Genomic DNA, 21,198 nt, shown 5'->3' with positions numbered 1-21,198 from the left:
TTACGGCTTCAAGATTACCAGCATGCAAAGTAGATAAAGGTGTGGACAAAGGCTCTTAAATATTGTAATAATTTATAAATACTATAATTTATTGTCTACCTTTTATAATTCCCTATCGAATACATATCCAATATCAAACTTGTATGGATCTAGTTAACCTTCAAGTGTTCGTATCTTATATAATAATCATGTTAGAGATCGGCTATTTGATTTTAAAGATTTGTAAGTACTAAGAAAATCAAGAAAAACAATGATTGGTAAGTACTAGCTTTTTCAAAGAAGATCTATATTTATATTCTAATGAAAAGTAAAAAGGAAGTAAATAAGGGCCTAATTAATTGATCGTGTCTCTTTAAAAGCTAAATCAAGTGCCAACCGGATAACTCATACTAATCTCATTTTTAAAATAATGTATTTATACAATTGTTTTTTATTGTTGTTCAGCTTTGTATTGGTCGGAAAAAAATTTAAGAGAACTTGAATTTAGGCTAAATTTGGCTTGATAACATGCCGGATTTATTCATAATTACATCAATAAAATGAAGTTAATGGTGAGGGGTTTGAATAGTATACATAAACTCATATATTCAAATCTTATAATCACCATTTTACATAGAAAAACTTGTCAATTACAAACAACTTGACAAATAATAAAGGTGTCACTAACAGGGCCCTAAGTAAATCTTCTATTTACAATATAATAAAACAACCAAGCTCCTAAATCTATTTAGACATTAAAAGGTTGGCGATCATCTTCTGATTTGTACCCTAAAAAGAATTTTATTAATGCCCTTAAAAATTTGTGTTATTTGTATCAAATATCTTAGATGAAATTTGTCAATATAATTTTTTTATGGTAAATTTTTTAGTATCTTGGAATTTTGCTAGATACCGAAGTCAAAATCAATTTAAAATTTAAATTTAATTTAAAATAAATAAATATTTAAAAAATGACATGACATTCCCACTCAACAAAATTCTAGAATATCATAATATTTGGGTTTTATTTATTTGTCATTTTACCTTAGTGTTCACATAAATCTTATAATAGATAAGATTGTTCAAGACACATGTTGAAGATCCTTTCCTCAAAACTCATTTACCGAATCCTCATATAATCAAGCGATGCTGTTTGAGGAATGCATATAAAAATGTACATAAAATACTGTGAATATTTTACAACCAATTATTATTGACTCATTTAAAGTTGATTCCAACAAAAACACTTTATTTCCGAGTAATATTTTCCATAATATCAAATGAAAGAGCGTAAATATATGCTGCCAGCGATGCCTTCTAATTTTCATTCGTTTTCGGGCCAAAGTAAGCAACTTAATACATTATACGTACTACATGAAAGAGTGTAAATATATGCTGCCAGCGATGCCTTCTAATTTTCATTCGTTTTCGGGCCAAAGTAAGCAACTTAATACATTATACGTACTACATGATACCTTTTTCTTGGGTCTAAGTATTACATGATGCTTTAACAGAGATAGTTTCACGTATGAATGAATACATATAAGAATCCATAAAAGTTAATCTACGCCATAGTAGTTACATTACATAGGAGCTTATTTACAACACACATTAAAAAGCTCATAAAATACATTAATACAAGATATTATTTCTACATCATAACCTACCAGAAGTCACTAAGCAGCTTCAGCAAAACCAAGTCGGAGATTTCCATAGTCAAAGACAGTGTGATATACCCTCATGAAAATATCACCAAGAATCCTTCAGGGAGATGGTGAAAGCAGTGTTAGAAAAGAAAAAGGACGAAGTTTAGAACATGGTCTATTTCAAGCATGGTTGTTGTGTACTATGCAAGCGTATGCATATAATTAAATTAATGTTGTAAGAGCAACATACCAGAGAGGACCCCGTGGAGGAGGAATGTCAAACGCAATAAACCCGCTAAGACAGATTTCTGCGATGCCTTCTCCAGTTTTCAAAATATACTGAAAGTACAGACCATTTTCAGAACCAACAATTAGCCTTGGGATATAGATAACAGTAACATCATTATCTGTTGGAGAGTTATTATTGCAATAAGTTTTTAGAATTTTAAGGAAAGCTATTGCTATTAGTTTATCTGTAGTTCAATGTTTCTACCTGAATGCCAAATTATTCACAAATTTAAAAAGTTTGAAACATCATGACCTGATATTTATTTACATGATTACAATAAATTCATGGGAGTATAACCCTCTCAATAGTAAACGAAATGTTTCAAAAGCTAACCTGCTCGGGACTGAGGACGAAAGATTTATCGCCAATAGTAAACGAAATGTTTGGCAATTGATAGATGCTGTTACAGTCTACTATGGACTCTCCATTTGGACTTGGCAAGCTCTCGCACAGCTGCCAATAATAAACCAAAAACAATTTAATACATCATGTAAATGAGTTGAGATAAATCTAAGCAACAACTCGGGTTTCTGGATAGGATCATTCAAAAGGCTTACTTGATTTACGTAGTTGAATATTCTATCCTTGGTTGACTTCCGTTTTAGTTGATTCTGGATCCAAATCACAAGCATCTGACAAGAAGAGCACAAAGCAGTATCTTTAGCAGACAACTCTCCCTCTTCCTTTTCAGTCACCATCTCAATCCCCATGCTGCATAGGATTTGAAGAAAAATTAGAGTCTATTTAAGCCAAAATCTGGTAGTGTTGTATTGTTAGAATAGGACTAAAACCCTCTCAGTGGCAAAAAAGAAGTTAACAAACTAGTTACCAAAACCAATCAAGAGCAATACAATAAATGAAATGAGTTCGACACAATGTTAGCTCGTTTTAATTTTAACAAAAACAAAAATAGAACTATCTAAACCTTTTAGATTGATCCCTCTTGGACAAACATAAACCAACTTGTGAACATACATCACCAGGTTTTACCTGAAAATCAAGATTAAACTCATTTAGGTCCAAGGATTGAAATTGAATAATGGGAAAGAGCAAAGACTACAATGCAAGGCAAAAAGAGAAACATTAAAGGGTGTGAACAAGAGAATACCCCTGCTACCAATAGATCCCATATCAATTCTCCATAGTCAGAAACAATTTCCTTACATTCTACACTCAGAACTCCTTCAGCTCCAATAGCATGGTTGATTTCAGTCACAACAGTCTGAAATTAACTTAGTCAACAAAAAGTCTAAATGAAAAGCTGCGAGCGAATAATATTTGAAAAGATGAAAGTACATACAGTTGGACCAGCAAGCAAAGATGTTCCTGAATCCACAATTGCAGCGCAGCCACCTTCGCAAACACCTTTAAATAACATTGACATATTCCACAATCAGATGCACTTTTTAATCCAATTTACACTTGCAAAAAAAACCATAAATAAACACCTTTTACATAGATTACATTTCTTAAAAAAAAAACACTACAGTATGATAGGGTGAAACAATAGAATTTAAGTTTTCTTATAATCTTAAAACTTTTCAACCACTAAATCACTCTCTTAATTTTCAGTGATTCCCAAAAACAAAACCATCTTATTGTTGAAGAACAATGAAGTCACCTGTTGAGAAACCTCCAATGAAAAAATCTCCCATTTCAATCTGAAAAAGGTATATATATTCACGTTAAGCTTTTCTGCCTTAAACAACACAAATTTGAAAACAATTCCTGATAAAACTAAATTTTATTTTTCTAACCTGCCAATAACCTTTTTGAGTGACTGGAACATATGTATGTTCTCCTTTAAAGTGATTTGGATCAACACCCCCGAAAACTAGCTCGCCGCCCTTTTCCGCTTTTGGATCCCCACTGAGCCAGAAAGAGAACACCTGCTCACTTACAAGATTTTGCTGCACCAAGTTGTACCTGTGATTTACAATGGATCGCTACATTAAACGACATAACAGACTCACCATATTTAGTTCTGACATGGAATCAGATGCAAATGAAATAACAAAGGATAGGTTGAAACATGTACCATACTGGCACAGAATTTTCAACAGAGATCTCCTGAAACCCAAGCCCAAGTAATCCATCAAACTTCGCCAGCACAAAAGAAAGACTTCCTTCACGGGTAGCCTCAATGAAATCCTACAGTTTCAAGGATAATATAATTGTGAAGTCTCTAAGATTTTCTAATAACTGTATCATATATCTTGATGCACGAGCTTGTAGATTAAGAATCACCCACCTGATTCTTGACAACAACATCACCAAGTTTAACATTATCTTGACTGAAAAAACCAGATATTGACCCAGATCCATATGTTATTTTACATGATGTTCCTGATTGACAAGTAAAAAAAGGACATTTGAACGTATTAAATGGTGTACAGCAGCATGTAATTTACGTTTTGCGTGATTTCATCTGCCACTATAAATCAATATGAATAATAAGAAGACGGCATTACCATTTTTGGTATATGTTTTGGATTTCTTTGACTTGTACCAGTGATGGGTGTAGCAGGCAAGCTGTAGGAGAACATTAGTCAATAGGACACACAAATATATGCATGTTTGTGACAAGTGAAGACGTGAGAGTTAAGATGAACTCACAGAAAAATAGCACTTTGACGATGGAACCCAGAGGTTGGAACTACCGGTATCAAATATGACATTAAAGGTCTGTGGGGGTGTGCCAATTCCAATCTCTCCATAATATTGTGCATCCAAATAATTCTTCAAAGGTACTATGGCATCGTCGGTTAGTTTACCGGTATACTGATCGTATGCGCCCAACACGGGTCTGCCTAACCGTAGCTCTTCTCTTACCATTCTAGCAGCTTTAATACTATCAAGATCTAGAGTTCTCTTTTTCAAATCAATTCTCATAAGTCCACAGGAAAATGAAGGAAGAAGTGAGCATGTTAAAGCCCACAAACAGCAAGCAAGCAACAAATACTTGTTCCCCATAGGGAAAATCTGCCAGACAAGGTAAGAATAACAAGAAAGTATGTTGATCAATATCAGACAGTTAAGACACCAAACATTGTTATCAATAGAGGATTGCAAAACATAGCGAAACACCAAAAAATCTTCTTTATGTGAAATAGCAGATAGCGTTGTGGGCAAAATGCAAAAACCACATAATGGTTGAAATAAGTCAATTATATATATCTATATATAAAAATAAAAATAAAAGCACTCTACATACAAAATCCATCATCAAAGTGTTAATTTTCTGAGTGCAGTACAAAAAGTCTAAATGAAAATCTGCTATGCTATAGCGCTGCTGTCCGACAACAATGACACCAAGTCTTTGACTCCTAGTAGTGAGATTATTGGAACCCCAAATCACATCTTATAAATAGAATCTAGGGTGATTTGCTTGTACTCGTCTTCTTTATCTTATCTTTATCTATTCAAGTTGATTTATTTATCTTATAAGTAGGCTATTCCTACATAAATAAAAATATAATGGAAAACAATAAAGAAAAAAATCCCTGTAATGATATCATAGAGATTCATGTTATCCATATGCGGAACATTAGAAACTCAAAAGAAAAAGAAAGATAAAATATGAGATAAAGCATGATTGGAGAGAACTCAACGGAGCTTAGCTGAACCAAACATGACAATCAATCATCATAAAATAGACACATAAAAATAATAAAGAAAATAAAACCTGAGCAAAAATAGTGGAGGTCAAATCTAGGAGAAATAAAAAATAAAAATAAAAATCAGATAACGTATTATATCATATGATTAAAGCTATCTCGTGATACTAGTTGAATTTATTTATTTTTGTATAATTAAATAATTGAAGATTAAAAATTGGAAAGAAATGAAAAACCTGAAGGTAGAAGGGATGGTGTTGGCGTTAGGAGCGTGGTGGTGGTAGCTGAGGCTGAGATGAAGTGGGGTAGAGAGTGAAAGAGAGAAACAAAAGTGACACAAACACACAAAACTAGGAAGGTCGTCCACAAACCGTGGACTCTTTCCGCTTCATACAATGGATATACTTACATGGCTTCTCTATTTTTTATATAAAATTCAGTAATTAAATATATCTGAAAATATCTGCGATGACATAAACGATGCCCTATTTTTTTTTCTTCTTACAAGCCCCATCCTATCTTGTTCTTTTCTCAATTTCAATTTCATAAAGTAGTGAAGCAACTCCTCTACATCATTTGATTAAAATTTAATGGATTAGATTTTATGATTGAATTTTAATAATTTTAAATTTAAATTTTAAATATACTTCATTTAATTTTAATAATGTATTTTAATCCTACATTTTTCATATCTACTCAAAAGTGCATGATTAGTGTTTTACATATACTTTGTTAATTTATTTTAGACTTAATTGTATTTTTTCTCTCTCTATTTTATCACACCCACAAAAATGATCTCTTATCTTAAAAATTAAAATTTTTGTGTCCCTTAATTATCACATTTATTACAATTTCGGTCTTAATCTATTATGTTTACCTCAAAATTTACGTTTTTAGTTTAAAAATGGTAATTTTTCCTTTTCAATCCTCACTCTTAGTACCAAAAATTTAGGTTGGAACTAAAATTACAACAAATGTGATACTTAAGAAATCAAACAATTCAATTTTAAAATAAAATAACTGTTTTTATCTCTAAAATAATACTATAGTAATTTAATTAAAGATATCGAATGAATTAGATAATTTGATTAAAGATATCGAATGAATTTGATGCATAAAGTATATGATTCAATCCAACTATCAATTTTTCTTTTCTTTTAATATATATATTCATATTAGTATCATTTGGTTATAAAAGAAAAACTATTTTCATAAAGACGGTAAAATAGAGGATCAATAGTAAAATTAAGTATTTTAATTAAAAAAAATGTAAAATTAAGTCTTCTGTTTATTTGATGGTTGATGAGTTGCTTCTACATTAACCACCGGTAAAAATAGTTGTTAAGGTCAGAAATCACAATTGGTTAATCAGATTAACATTTGTGGTCAATACATTATTAAAAGTGATTAATGATAATGTAAAAATATTTTCTGTCAAAAAAATAATAATTTATTTATTTTTTAAAAGAGGAAGGACATTTTGCATATTTCACTCTCTCACCTCCATTTTACAACTTCAGTCTCTAAAAATGTTGTTATAGTGATTTCCAATTCAGACCAAATCCAAGTGAACCACACCACAATTAGGTACAAAGGAGAAGAAGTTACTTCCGTTTCATCATTGAAAGCTTCAGCAGTAGTGAACGGTAAAGGACTTTAAACTACAAACCCCTTAGCTGAATGCTTTCAGTTTTTCAATGATGGGTTAGTGAGTATTTGATTGTTATATTAATTATGTGCTTCTCTGATTTCATTTGGAGAGGCTTACGGGATGCAGAAAGACAATACCTTATGTTTGTATTCTTGTTTAATAGGTGCACTCACAAGGTGTTTGTGAAAATGCCTCATTGAGGTTCATTCTTAGATTGGAAATTTTATCTTAAACTTTTTCTTAGAGTAGCAATATATCTTGAAATTTTGCCTTACACCACCTATTTATCTTCAATTTTTGCCATGTTAACTCCCATTTCGTTAGAGTTTGAATTGTGGGACTTTTTTTGGAGCTACTTGGTCGGTTGAGAATCAAGATAGGATTGGCTTAGGTGGGTCATGATTTATATGGATTTTTTCTGTTAAAATGTTTACTGACTATTATTGGTTTGTTTGTAATTGGACGTGGAGATGGTAGTGCTATTTGTACTCAAAATTCAATGCCATTACATAGGTTTTATTTGGCAGAGAGGTTATTAAGTGTTCTGTTTACAGAGGCTATCAAGGTTTTAGTTTTGATTGGATGCCTATTCTGGTTATGTTTTGCTCCATTTAAGTACTGCCTATATAATGTCACAGCTCAAATTCCTGTCGTAAGCATGTTAACTGGTGGTAGGTTGTGATGCTTTCATTGATTGGGAATTTTTTATATTAGCTAATTGGATTTGTAGCTTCTATTGTATTTACTGAAATAATGGTGGTGGTTTAGTTTGTGGCTTGTTCTTTTTAATTTAACAAGCCAAGGCAGCAAGGCTTTTTTATGAGTTGAATCTGAGTGTGATTTTTGGTTTTTTTTTCGGTTCCTGACTTGAAACATGTTATCATTCAACTGATTTAGGTTTTGTGACTGTACATCCTCCAATGATCCAATGATCATATAGTCCCGTGATTATAATCATCATCTCTGTATGAATGACTTTGTTTATTTTTGTGCCAAATAGGTTTTTATGCCTTGTTCATCTTCTGTTTTTCCACTTGTTTCTTACTTTTACTTTTTCGCTGCAGGTAACTGATACGATGTCATTGAGACGTTTCTTAGGCTATTCTGATGGCGAGGTCATGAGGTCTGATGCAAAACCTTGTTCTAGACTAATGAGACACACAGCCGGAATCTTTAGTGTTGGTGGAGCTTTGGGATTTTGGGTCCTTTGCCGAATGCACTATGGTCTGCTCTACTTTTTGCCCTTGCTTCTTTTCTGTTATACATGCATGTCTGTCAGTCACCTACAGGCTACAGCTTTTGAAAGTTCAATTCTAATATATACATGCCTTAGAACATCTCCAACGAGGGCTATTTTACCTAATAAGAACCCAACTTAAGTTCTTAATCTCTGCTCTCTGACGCCTCTGCCAAGTGCCAATGTGTATTCTACTAATGTTTTGCATGTTTTCTTTTGTTAATTTCTTTTTAGTATGTGGTTACAACTTTTGAGCCCTTGTTTATTCCTGGTCCTTGTTTTTAATTTTTCAAATTTCAAACCAAATATCACCACTTAACATTGCTTTCAAGTTTCAACTTTCAAGCTCATTTTTCACAATCGCTCGGTCTTTCATTACAGTGAATTAAACTTTGCTTTGTTGGTGATGCAGGTCCTCGAATTACAATTCCTAGGAGTCTTCGTTGGGCAGCATGTGGAGCTGTAACTGTAAGTTCAAGCACAGCTTTGCTGGTTCGTTTGTTTAGTCCTGAATGTGAACCCCAAAATATAGCTGCTTATGACAATAAAAAGTAGCACTGGCAGTAACTCCCTCCTTTCCCCCACATACAGAAATAGGGAAATGATAAATTTGGAGGTGTTGTGAGAATGAAATCGCGTTACTCTTGTAACTTAATAATCTACATAATGAGGCAGGTTACAAATATTTTGCATCCGTAAGTTTTTTGGTATAAATTACCTTTTATAGTATCAAGAGGTGAAATTGTTACTTTCATTATTTGCTCACTATGCAAAGTAAGTTTTTATACTTTCAAATTTGTCTGACCACGGTGATTTTATGGATCGGAATTACAACATCACACATAGGTTTCGTTTACAGCTTTGAATTACAACACCAACAAACATTTCAGGATAATAGTTTTTCCTTGTTTATTCGGCCATCATCGAAGCATGCAGAAGTATTAATATTCAACAACAAAAATAAGTGTAACATATGAATGCGTGGAAAATGAAGCCATGAACATAAATTTTTTAATCCGACACTAATTTGAAATACATTGGTATTATCTGGGAGAGTAATTTTCAAAATATATTTGAAATAAATTAGTATATTAATGTAATAAAATTAAATAATTTAATGTATTATTTGGTCAAATGGTTATATTTGAAATAAAATTAAGTTATCAAAGGTTACAAACTTTTTCAAAAGTTTTTTTTCTTCATTAATTGGTATGAGTTTCTCTATAAATAGAGATACTTGAAATAGAAAAGACAATACAAATTTCATGTTACATAAGTCAAATTAGTGAAATTATTTTAGTCTGTAAATTATCATTGATTAATAAGTTTGATGTGAATGTGCAATTTATTTCAAGTATTCTAAAGTATCTTGAAGGGGATTTTTCGGTTAATCCGTTTGCATCCGATATATATAAATTGGCGGGGGCAAATTGAACCTAAAATTTGTGTGATACAAACACTTTAGAATTCATTTGTGCAATCTTCATAATCATTAGTTTCATCTTTTTTTTTTCAAGATTTGCAGGATATCTTTAACAAAAGATCCAACGTTATCTACTTTTATACCTTCTTTTAAAAGCAATTATTCAACCTCATCTAAAGATATAAAAATTAGATTAGGGAAACACACATAAATGTTAGGCCCAACAAGAACCATCAATCTTATTGAAGATTTATAATTAAATTTATGTATGACTTATTCTATTAATAAATGAGTGAATATACGAATTGGTCCATGAAATTATAAGTATCGATCAATTTAGTCATGAAATTTTTTAAATACATTTTTAAAATTATAAAATATCAATTAAAATAGTCTCTCAATAAACTTTTGTCGTTAAATATTTTGATGTGACACTATAACTAAATATGTGGTTTGTCAATGTTGATTTCACATCAATATCATTTTTTTGAAGATAAATTTGTCAATGAAATTTTGTCATTTCAAAGACGTTTGTATATAATTGTAATTGTGCATGGACTAATTTTTGACAAATTAGTCAATGAAAAATTTAAGTTTCATAGAAAAACTAGTTAATATTGTGATGACATCAGGGTCGATCCTTAGAAATTGAATGTCCCGTACGAATCAAGAAAATGGTGCCCAAACAAACAAACAAAATCAAAACTTTTATAATTATTTAAATATCATTCTCTTTGCATTTTTTGTTGTTGCGAAATCATTAATAATTCATTCATAAGTAAGGTTCTTTAAAAAAATATTTTCAATTGAAATCAAAGCAATATTGTTTAATTTGTCTTGTCACATAGTAGATTGCTAATAAGATTTTAACAATTTTAATTTGGAAAAACTTATTTTGGCAGGTGCAACTGTAATATGAATAGTTAGTAATATTCTATAAGCTAAAGGATGCAATAAAAAAATAATTAAATTCGTTAAAAAATTCAATATCATATAGCTTGATTTTGATTCAACTAATAAAACTTCTCTAATGACTTTTAATTTTTCAAATAAAATTTCACCATCACGTAGACATTGTGAATATCATGAAAGTTCCTCAGCTGCACCATTGTTTCAATTCATGAAATTGTCTAATAATATTTATTTTGCACCTATAAAAAAATAGCTGTTGCCTCTATACAATATTTTTTTAAGATAATAAATGGTTGTAATTTTTAAGCATTATTCTTCTAATATATATCATACTTTTAACACTAAGTAGTAAGTACATGTACAATCATATAAAATGTGTAAAAGTAAAATTACTGTGAGTCTTTAAGTTAACTATAAATCCCGCGTATATACATTTGAATCATTAACATGACTCTAATATTTTTCTGAAAGTTTTAATGTTGCAACATCTATACCATCTATATGAGCGAGTTCAATAAGTTTCAAAGTGAAGGATTTTTTTCAAAATTTCAATCGAATAGTTGTTTATTGCACTCAGTTATAAATAGTCCATTTAAATTGTCATGGTGTAATTTTAATTGAACCACTTAGAAGTGATTGTTAAATCCTTCTCAATGAACCTAATAGAGAATTTTATTTTGCGTGTCTTAAGCATTACCATATATATGACAACTATGGTTTTAGTATGTAACGTGACCTATTTTTTATCAACATTTAATGGGATTAAGACAGGATTTATTTAGCCACCTAATTAAACCCTCAAAGCTAAGAAGAGCCTAAGATAACTACCCACTTGAAATAAATTTTCTTGAAATAAAATTTACTCTGGTCCTGCAACAGTTGCATCATCTCACACGATATATTACGATGAATGAAAGAACGTTATGTCATTAAACATATTCGAGCAAAATAGTGGCTATCTTCCTTCTATAAATATGTACCAATTGCCTCATCATAACATAGTTGGAGTTTTTATTTTTTTTTTTATTTTTTATGGCAATGGAGCGACTTCTTCGAATGAAAGAGGGTGTGGGAGAAACTAGTTACGCCAAAAACTCTTTAATTCCGGTATTATCTTCTCTCTTTCTATATTTTTAATGTTAACAAATTTTACGGAAAATACTTAAATTTTCTTAAAGTTCTTGTACTTTACTTTTTTTTAAATAAATGGACATTCTTGAATATACAATTACTACACAAATCGTCATGAAACAAACGATGAAGTTCGTTAGGAGGAGCTTCTACCACAAGACAATTGAAAAAATTCTAAGAAAAACTATTGTCAACAAATACATATATTACCTTCCATCTATGGCGAATTTGAACAATACTTTTTAAAATACAACTTGTAATAAATTGTTAAAATACATAGGTAAAAACTTATTTTATTGTTAGTGACAAAATTTACTCTAATTATAGAGAAAGGGACATTACATGTTGGACCCAATTCAAACATATCAATTTAAATTTTTTTGTTAATTTGGAAACTTTCTTTTAATAATTTGAAGCAATAGATCAAGCTCTATTTTTATTTATGTATTGCTCAAGTAAACTTTTTGAAAAATGTTTATTTTTCAATTTTTCATGTTTAAATGTACCCGATATTCCTCAAATTTTATATCTATTTACTTAGGTAGCACGTTTCACAAGTTTTTTGTTTTTCTTAAAATTTAGAAAAATTCTTTTTCTTTTACTAAAGAAAATGTCTTTTAGGTAAAAACAAGTTCAAAGTCCGTAAAATTTAACTCAATTAATAAATATTAATGTTGTTAAATTGAATATTATATTTGTGAAAAATTAAAAATGATATATTTTTTAGACTTTTAAGATATTCAAAAGATCGGTCGTCCATATTCCTTATATTTGTTTAAAAAAAATTCCAAAATGTCTTGGTTATTTACATGTTTATTCTTTAAAAAATTACTATATGCAATGCATGCATGTGGACAAATGTATGAGTTGTGAGATGTCAATTCTTTTTTTTTTTTTTTTTTTTTTTTTTTTTTGAAATAGTGAGATACCAATCCTTTAAATAAATTAATTTTAATTACCTTTGTGGAGGTTTTTATATCTTAGTTTAATTAAAACATAATTTCATGAAAAATACTTAAAATTAAAATATTTAACACGTGGCAATATAAATATTGAACTCAACCGAAGTTTTATAAATTAAATTGGTAAAAAATCGTGCATCTGCATAGGTACGGGTTGTTCATATAATTTGTTTAGTGGTAAATTCACAGGCGGTTGTTGATTTTATGATCTTACGATACAAGTATATAAATATAAAAAATATAATAAAAAATAGTGAATAGAAATAAGCTTTACATATATGATATAATCTTGTACTTTATAGTGTAATAAAAATGAAGTAGTGATGTCTGCAGATTTCACATTCAATGGAACTCAATCAAAGTTTCATGACTGAATTTTAAAAATCATGGTTCAAGTCAATGCATATATAGTGAACCACACTATGTCCATGACCAAATATTTGTGTATAATTATTTGTCATTAATATATAATTATTTGTCATTTGAACAAGGTGCATCAAAATTTATGTCAATATAATATAATTATATATAACATTAAATTTTGACGATTTTTATATAGAAAACTATTGTGCATTCATATACTTGTGAATCATGCTTATATATACTATGTGTTTGAAATCCAAACTAAATTTAATTTATGCAGAAAAAAGTGATAATGAAAGTGAAAACCTTACTTGATGAGAACTTGTTGAAATTGATGGTGTCCAAGAAAACTTTAAATGGTTGTTGGAAAATAGCCGATTTAGGTTGCTCTTCAGGACCAAATACACTTATGGCCATCTCTAATATCTTGAACACCATCCATAAAAGTAGCTTCAAGTTAAACCATAAGAAACTTGTATTTCAAATATATCTCAATGATCTATTTGAAAATGATTTCAATAACATTTTCAAGTTACTCCCGGATTTCCATCAAAGCATGCAACATGAAACAGGAGAGAACGTTGGAGCATGCTTCGTGAATGCAACACCAGGGAGCTTTTATGGAAGACTATTCCCCAATTATTCCATCGACATTTTTCATTCTTCATATTGTGTCCATTGGCTATCACAAGTAAGTAACACCAAACCAAAGTTAGGATCCTCCTCGTTTTTTTCGTTACTATAATTTTTGGACACAAATCATATAAATGCACACATTCTTAAAATTAGTCACAAAATTAGAGAAGAATATATGTAGTTATTTTTTATTGGTAATTCATCAACTGCTTTTAGTACTACATATATATTGTGGTAAACAATATATTATTGATAGTTCAATAGATTGTATTACTTCCTCTATCTCATATTATACAGTATTATTTAAATCTGTACCCATTTTTTAAGAAAATAATTATGTGCATTAGTATCCAAGATAGAATAGTATATAATGATATTACAATTTTTTATTTAAATTATTGATAAGAGAGAAATAGAAAAAAGTAAATTGAATAATATTGATGATTGAAATAGTTAATTACATTAAGGATTACAAAAATTTATATAACCAATTAGATAAACAAATAACTAACTAATTAGTGTAACTAACCAATTAAGATATATATCATCTCACCTTAAGCTAAAATATGTTTATTATACTTCGAGTTTGGAAAATATCATAAAAGAAATGTTAAAAAAGACATCAGCTAAAAAAAATTAAAATACCAAAAATTTAACAACAAAAGAATATGAATTTTTACGCTTAACCATTCACTTTTTTTATGAATAGAAGTTAAAACGTCCATTAAATTTTATTTAAGAAGAAGAATATCATCATGTTTTCAAGGAATTTTTCTTTATTTGAGACAAGAAAAAAATGAATTTTGATGGTTTAATTATCCATTATCTTTATGAATATAAACTAAAATGTCACTAAAAATGAATTTTGATGAAAGCTAAAAAAACTTTTAATATTTTGAGTTTTAAATCATCCACCATTTGTTGCAATTGAAGAAGAGAAAATGTTGATGGTGACAAAGTTTTTGTTGGAGACATGTTAAACAAGTGTGCCCGATTCTTTTTTATTCAAAAAGAGGAATAATTTATTTGAACTTGTTCACTAGTGTATCTCCATTAAATAATTTTTGTTGTTGGCATCCACAATTATTTTTCTTGATAGCTTGATGGTTGCTAATTACGATGAAATTGCATAATACTCGTGGGTCCTTGATCACATGAAGCACTATGTCACTCACAAAAACATCAACGGTTGAAAGATTTGCAACGTTGTAGGGAAGCAACACACTAGGTTTTTTTGAATTACATCACGCATACTATGTCATTTGTACTTTGAATGGAGAAGCACTTTGGTGGAAACCAATTAACAATTTGGAAACCAATTAATAATCAAAATCTTGATAGAAAACTGAAAAGGTGACTGGACCTCATTGAAACATGCATGACAAAGAAAAGAAAATCATTGATGCAATTTTTGTGGTGATGATGTTGAAAAGATAGAATGCAACCATGAAAAAGTTGAAAATATTGAGAAAAAAATATAGCAGAATAACTATTTTTTGACACCATAACTAAAGTAATAAATTTGAACAATTAATTCCTAGTTAGGATAATTAATATCTAATTAAAGTAACTAATTTATAATTAATTTTACATTTCTAACGTGATCATGCAAGTTAGAAGGTGTAAATCTAGCTTGCGATAAATAATATAAATGTTGTAAAGACAATAAAGAAATACAATGAGAAGCGGTACAATACATTGACTAAATTTTTTAAAATGCCGGAATAAATTAGCTAAAATATTTTTTAAAGATTTATTTTTCGTTTGAAATAAGAATAAACAAGATTCTTATGTAATATTGTTTCTTACTTTTTTTGTTGTAGTAGATGTTGAATTGAGTCTACAGCTCCATGCAATATTTTCTCTTATATTTTTTTTTTTTTGAACGAAATCTCATACACAATTTCTTGGTCATTAAGACTTTTAAATGATAATTCAATTATGGATTATTTTAGAAACAAGAACAATTTTGCATTTTTGTTGTTAGTAAGTGTTTAATCTATTGATGTTGAAACAAAGTTGATATCAAAACATTGAAGAAGTATTCGTTTTTTGAATAGTTTTGTTGACAAACATGTTGCCTTAATGCACATTGTTTGATGAGTTTGTTTTTATTATCATCAACATGAAGAAATAATTAGTTTTGAATAGAGAAAAGAGCGGAAAATTAACAAATTGTTTAACAATCAAATTATAAAGAAATGGTAAATCAATTAAGTTTCTATAAAATAGTTCCCAATAAATTTTTGAGAAAGAAAATAGCGGAATAATCAAACTCTTATACTATATTCGATTTTTGATTTAAATCATTAATATGAAATAAATTGAAAAAAATAAATTAAATCATATTGATGATTGAGATGATTAATTATATTAAAGGTTTCAAAGACTTATATGGTCAATTAAATAAACAACTAAATACTATAAAATAACTAATTGAGTATAGTATAACTAGGGGTGGGAATAGACTAGGCTAGACCAAGCTTTGAAAGGCCTGAGTCTGGCCTACGATTTATTTTTTAGGCCTAAGTCTGGCATACGGCCTATTATAGGCTTTTTTTTCGGTATGGCCTGACCTTTTTAAAAGTCTGACCTGACCTGGAAGTCTATTTAAAATAATTTTTAAAAAATATGAAACAAACATCCTTTAAACCCTAAAAAATAATTTTTTGTGTCAAATAATAGTTTTTTTTTTTTCTGAAACAAACACACTAATTATTACCTCTTAAACAAATATGGAACGACTATTGAGTGATTAATTAATTGAACAACTACCAAATATGAAATCGCTACCGAATATGGAACAACCACTGAATATAGAATGTTCATTGAGTGATTGTTTAATTGATAGAATTTAAAATAGGAAATAATATTATTAATATAATAATAAATAATATTAGTAAATAATAAAATATATATAAGCCGGTCTGTCAGGTCTAATAGGCTTTTTTATAAGCTTGAGCCTGACCTATTTAAATAGGCTTTAAAAACAGTCTGAGCGTAGCCTTTTTATTAAACATGTTAGACCAGGCCAGACCATAAGTAGGTCGGGCCATAAGCCCTTGACGGATGACCTAGCTTATTATCATCCCTAAGTATAACTAATTAACCTATCTGTCTAGCTTATTCTCATCCCTAAGTATAACTAATTAACCAATTTAAATAACCAACCAAATAAAATATCTAACAAATGAACTATTATTATTTTCCAATTTTATCATTTATCGTAATTATTACTTATTTATCTTTTTAAAAAGATCCAAAGTAATTTGACGTTTCTAAAATGAATATTGTAAATGAAAATGTGAAGGATGTTATGCAAAAAAGGGATAATTTTTTTTTTCTTAAAAGAGCAATTTTTTTTATTTAAAAAAAGCCTTATATTTGATTAATTGTGTTATTGGAACATAACTTTTGATATATATATATATATATATAAATATTTGTTTTTAACCCAACATACATATTTGTAATATTACTATATTAGAATACTTCTCGAACCACTAAATTGTAGAAATACTTTAAAGTGATTAATGTATTGCAATTTAGTAATTAATTATATATATGTTAAATAAGTGATTAATTATTTATATTTGGAATAACAATTGGCCGGTAGGGTTTGGGTAGGGTACTATAGTGTATGTCCTCATACCCGCGATTTAAAAAAAATATTCATATATGTGTCCATACACTAATTGGGTATCAACTTTAATACATGTACAATTACCCTTTGAGTACATAAGTGCCCGTATCCATACCCATTGCCCATACTTTAACTAAAATAGATTGATAAGAAAATGATATTATTTGTGATTAAATTTAAAAATTATCCAAATATCTTAAATCCAATCATAAAGTATTATAAATTAAAATATTTTCTAACTCAACATTTCAAATGAACACACATTCAAATATTCATAATAATACTTTATGAAATTACAAGTCTTACTACGGAATTATTCGAGATCTATAAGAAAAAAATTGATAGCAAGTTGCAAGTATAATTATAAAGTCACGATTAATAAGACATAACTCTTAGTTATAAAGTCACAATTATTTATCTATTCATCAAAATCAAATTCTTAAAAAATTTGTAAACGTTTATCATTTGATTATAAATATTGTAATGATCCAATGATATCAATATATGTTAAAAGATAAAAGAAAACAAATAATTAATTAAACTACACATTAATATAATATAATAAATAAATAATATATTTATATAAGTACATGTGTAGTGCATAGTAGATACTATAGTATATGATTTTTACCCTACTCATTATGAGTTCTTTTACGAGTATTTATTTGATCTGGATCTAATTGTCATCATTAATTCTAATCCCTTCTTTGGTGTCATAAATAGTTTTTTTTTATTATTATCTTGCAGTGTATTTTCCCTTTTTTGTTTTGGTATATTAAGTTGAAGTACCTTATGCATTCTCAATTTAACACAATGTTTTCTTAATTAGTATATATTTCATATTATAGTTTTTATTCGATAAGTAGTATATTTCATTTTTGAATAAAAACAAGAATATTTCTTAATGTCTAAAAAAAGTATATTTCTTTAAAATTATTTGTTGGACCAACATTGCTAGTAACCATTTTCCCACATTCTAGGATGGGTAAAGTAGACATGCAACGAGTGAGTTTTTTAGAACAAAAAAACATTCAATGTTCAATCATGTAGGGTCTCTAATATAACTTTTAACTGCTTTAATTCTATATTTTCGTTTGCATTCATTTATGGCATTAGGCACCAATATATTCGAAGAAGAAAACTGAACCACTCATCAAGGGAAATATTTACATAACAAGAGTAAGCCCTCCATCGGTGTATGATGTATATCTTGAGCATTTTGAAAGAGATTTCAATAATTTTCTAAAGTCACGCTATGAGGAATTAGCATTGGATGGTGTGATGGTACTTACTTTCATTGGAAGAGAAAACAATGGTGAAATTACTTCTTATGAGGTTCTTGGCATGGTACTCAACCAGATGGTCCAAGAGGTACGATCATTGATATATACATGTTTTATAATTTAATTAGCATGAAAGTTTAAACACTTGAAAATAATATATACTTTAGAACATAAGATTGTTGACATTTTTAAAACATAAAAGATTAAATTGTCATTTAAAATTAAAATAAAAGACCAAATCAAGAAGAAGAAAAAAAAAATAAAAAACTAAAATGTTAACTGAAATTAAGTTAAGGGACCACAAGTGCTATTTAGCCATAAAAAAAAAATACAACTATAATACTATAATTAAATTGTTTGTTGCACTCTCATACATTAGAGTTTAGTTGAGTATAGTATGATATCCAACAATCAATCATACGAAGTCACATCATTATTTTATATTTAATTAATATTAAAATAATTTGATTTTGTGTTTAGTGTACTGATATCCAACGAAATTCAAAGATACATGAGAATTTTTACCTAATTTATATCATTATATAATAGAATTAATTGTTATACATGTACCCAAATGAAAATTAAATTTTGCTTTTTGTTATAAGAATTCCTTATAATTATTTGCAGGGTTTAGTTGAAGAAGCTAAATTGGACTTGTTTAATGTACCTATATATCATCCCTCTATAGAGGAAGTTAAACAAGTTATCAAGGCAGAAGGATCTTTTACCATCAAAACATTGAAGACTTTTAAAATAGGTTGGGATGCAAACCTACAAGAAGATATCAATGATTATATTGTTGATAGCAAAACAAGAGGAGAGTTCATATCTAAATACCATAGAGCTGTATTCGAATCTCTTTTAATAGCTCAATTTGGTGAAAATATTATGGACGAATTATTTTCAAGGTTTTCAAAATTAATTATACAATTTATTGAGTTAAAGTCACCAGATTTTACTAATATAGTGTTGTTCATGACCAAAAACTCTTAAAAAAGGTCGAGTGAATGTTGTAACATTTATATAAATTAAAATAAGGAATAAAGATATTTCTAAGGGCATCAACAATAAATAAAGAATAAAGGTTTTTAGTTAAGCAAGTGTAGGTCAAAGTAAAAATATTATAAGTGTTGGTGAATATATATGATATAATTAAAAGGTTTCAATGTGAGATCATTAGTATGTGAATATTTGTCTTTGTATTTTTGTTAGTAAATGAGTTTGAATTTCTCTTATACTCATTTTACTTAATAATTGGCCTAATTATATTTGGAATTTTTTGACTGAAAAATATTTTTCAAGTTTTTTGCACATTTTTTGTATTGCAAATTTTTTTCAAGTATTCCAAAATATAAATGTATTTCAAAAGCACAAACATTTACTAAAAAATATAAAGTTTGAATTCAAAGAAAAATAAAATAAAATAATTATTAAAATGTGAGGCGTGAATATAAATATAAGTGTAAATTTTTTAACTAAGAAGAGTCACACCAACTCGAAAGTCTCATATTCTTATTGCGAATAGGAAATGGATTTTAAACATCTAGGCCCACATCAAAGAGTCCAAATACTTCCTAAATATCGAGTTTGTAAAGTGAAGCTACGTATTTCATAAATAAAAACAAAACAAAACAAAATAAAACGATCTTGCGCCACCCATTAATAAATGCCGTTGATCTTATTTAATTTATTCAAAGTAATAAAAAAATTAATTATACTTGCTCAACAATAAAATAGAGATTTTAAAAAAACAAAATCTAAATTAATGAAAAAAATATTGTAAAAATAAATTACTTAACTTATTTAAGGCTAAAAAACTCTCTTTGATCTCATGAAAAGCTTACCTTTCTTTAGTTTGTTCAAGAAACTTTTTACTTATCTCTAAAGTTATACTAATATCGCATATTTTAATAAAAAATTCATTTTATTTTTAAGAATAAAAAACAAACTAAAATGTAATACAGCTGAAATTTTCTTAGTACAGTAGAATTTAATTAAATTTTTCTAGTGTTGGGAATTAAAATTTTCAGTATAAAACATTTTGTGTTTTGAAAATTTTAAATTAATTTTTTTTTAATTTTAAAATTTAATTAAGTTTTTCAAAACACAACTTAAAGATAGTATGGGAGGAGTACAATTTTTTTTGTTTAAAGAAAATAGTAAAATTGATAGTTTAAATAAAGACTTAAATAGGTAAAACGTTATTTGCAAATTATAATCACTTTAATTTTAATTCCCGTATAACATTTTTCTTTTAATTTAATTTTATTATTTTAAAATGCCTTTTATTTAATCATTTCTTATAAACTTTTGCAAGTAATTTTAGTCATTTTATGTAAATAAGTAAATGAATAAATTGTTTAACAATCAAATCATAAAGAAATGGTAAATCAATTAAGTTTCTATAAAATAACTCCCAATAAATT

General features: G+C 28.3%; 3 protein-coding genes across 4 annotated transcripts; 2 read left to right on the top strand and 1 right to left on the bottom strand.

Annotated features, from left to right (window-relative positions):
* Nucleotides 1-1,370: 1,370 nt before the first annotated feature.
* Nucleotides 1,371-5,950, bottom strand: LOC101500643 (aspartic proteinase-like). Its single transcript, XM_004495751.4, has 14 exons — nt 5,768-5,950; nt 4,531-4,896; nt 4,386-4,446; nt 4,166-4,260; nt 3,953-4,065; nt 3,672-3,840; nt 3,536-3,575; nt 3,215-3,279; nt 3,023-3,136; nt 2,840-2,904; nt 2,472-2,625; nt 2,248-2,367; nt 1,876-1,964; nt 1,371-1,740 (listed from the first exon to the last, which is right to left on the bottom strand). Exons 2-14 carry the CDS (start codon nt 4,885-4,887, stop codon nt 1,656-1,658), a joined length of 1,527 nt encoding a protein of 508 aa, XP_004495808.1. The 5' UTR covers nt 4,888-4,896; nt 5,768-5,950; the 3' UTR covers nt 1,371-1,655.
* Nucleotides 5,951-7,007: 1,057 nt separating this feature from the next.
* On the top strand, nt 7,008-9,173 carry LOC101500096 (uncharacterized). 2 transcript variants are annotated; one of them, XM_073367074.1, is made up of 3 exons: nt 7,008-7,235; nt 8,247-8,406; nt 8,832-9,173. In XM_073367074.1, exons 2-3 carry the CDS (start codon nt 8,259-8,261, stop codon nt 8,972-8,974), a joined length of 291 nt encoding a protein of 96 aa, XP_073223175.1. In that variant the 5' UTR covers nt 7,008-7,235; nt 8,247-8,258; the 3' UTR covers nt 8,975-9,173. The 2 variants fall into 2 exon arrangements, with proteins under 2 accessions (XP_073223175.1, XP_004495807.1); XM_004495750.4 differs by having other exon boundaries at nt 7,011-7,177.
* Nucleotides 9,174-11,697: 2,524 nt separating this feature from the next.
* On the top strand, nt 11,698-19,960 carry LOC101499778 (probable caffeine synthase MTL2). Its single transcript, XM_004495748.4, has 4 exons — nt 11,698-11,861; nt 13,491-13,901; nt 18,606-18,860; nt 19,400-19,960. Exons 1-4 carry the CDS (start codon nt 11,787-11,789, stop codon nt 19,763-19,765), a joined length of 1,107 nt encoding a protein of 368 aa, XP_004495805.1. The 5' UTR covers nt 11,698-11,786; the 3' UTR covers nt 19,766-19,960.
* The last annotated feature ends 1,238 nt before the right edge of the window (nt 19,961-21,198 follow it).

Source organism: Cicer arietinum, chromosome 4 (genome assembly GCF_000331145.2).
Source record: "Cicer arietinum cultivar CDC Frontier isolate Library 1 chromosome 4, Cicar.CDCFrontier_v2.0, whole genome shotgun sequence".
NCBI classification, from domain to species: Eukaryota; Viridiplantae; Streptophyta; class Magnoliopsida; order Fabales; family Fabaceae; genus Cicer; species Cicer arietinum.
The sequence above is the reverse complement of the archived record's forward strand: the minus strand, read 5'-3'. Positions and strand labels throughout refer to the sequence as shown.

What these genes read in the sequence shown, in the direction of transcription:
- LOC101500643 (XM_004495751.4), bottom strand. Translation starts at nt 4,887, where the DNA reads ATGGGGAACAAGTATTTGTTGCTTGCTTGCTGTTTGTGGGCTTTAACA. An exon ending in CAAAACATATACCAAAAATG is followed by an intron (nt 4,261 to 4,385) that starts GTAATGCCGTCT and finishes CTTGTCAATCAG; the next exon opens with GAACATCATGTAAAATAACA. An exon ending in CCTCCACGGGGTCCTCTCTG is followed by an intron (nt 1,741 to 1,875) that starts GTATGTTGCTCT and finishes ATCTCCCTGAAG; the next exon opens with GATTCTTGGTGATATTTTCA.
- LOC101500096 (XM_073367074.1), top strand. Translation starts at nt 8,259, where the DNA reads ATGTCATTGAGACGTTTCTTAGGCTATTCTGATGGCGAGGTCATGAGG. An exon ending in CCTTTGCCGAATGCACTATG is followed by an intron (nt 8,407 to 8,831) that starts GTCTGCTCTACT and finishes TTGGTGATGCAG; the next exon opens with GTCCTCGAATTACAATTCCT.
- LOC101499778 (XM_004495748.4), top strand. Translation starts at nt 11,787, where the DNA reads ATGGCAATGGAGCGACTTCTTCGAATGAAAGAGGGTGTGGGAGAAACT. An exon ending in GTGTCCATTGGCTATCACAA is followed by an intron (nt 13,902 to 18,605) that starts GTAAGTAACACC and finishes TTATGGCATTAG; the next exon opens with GCACCAATATATTCGAAGAA. An exon ending in TCAACCAGATGGTCCAAGAG is followed by an intron (nt 18,861 to 19,399) that starts GTACGATCATTG and finishes AATTATTTGCAG; the next exon opens with GGTTTAGTTGAAGAAGCTAA.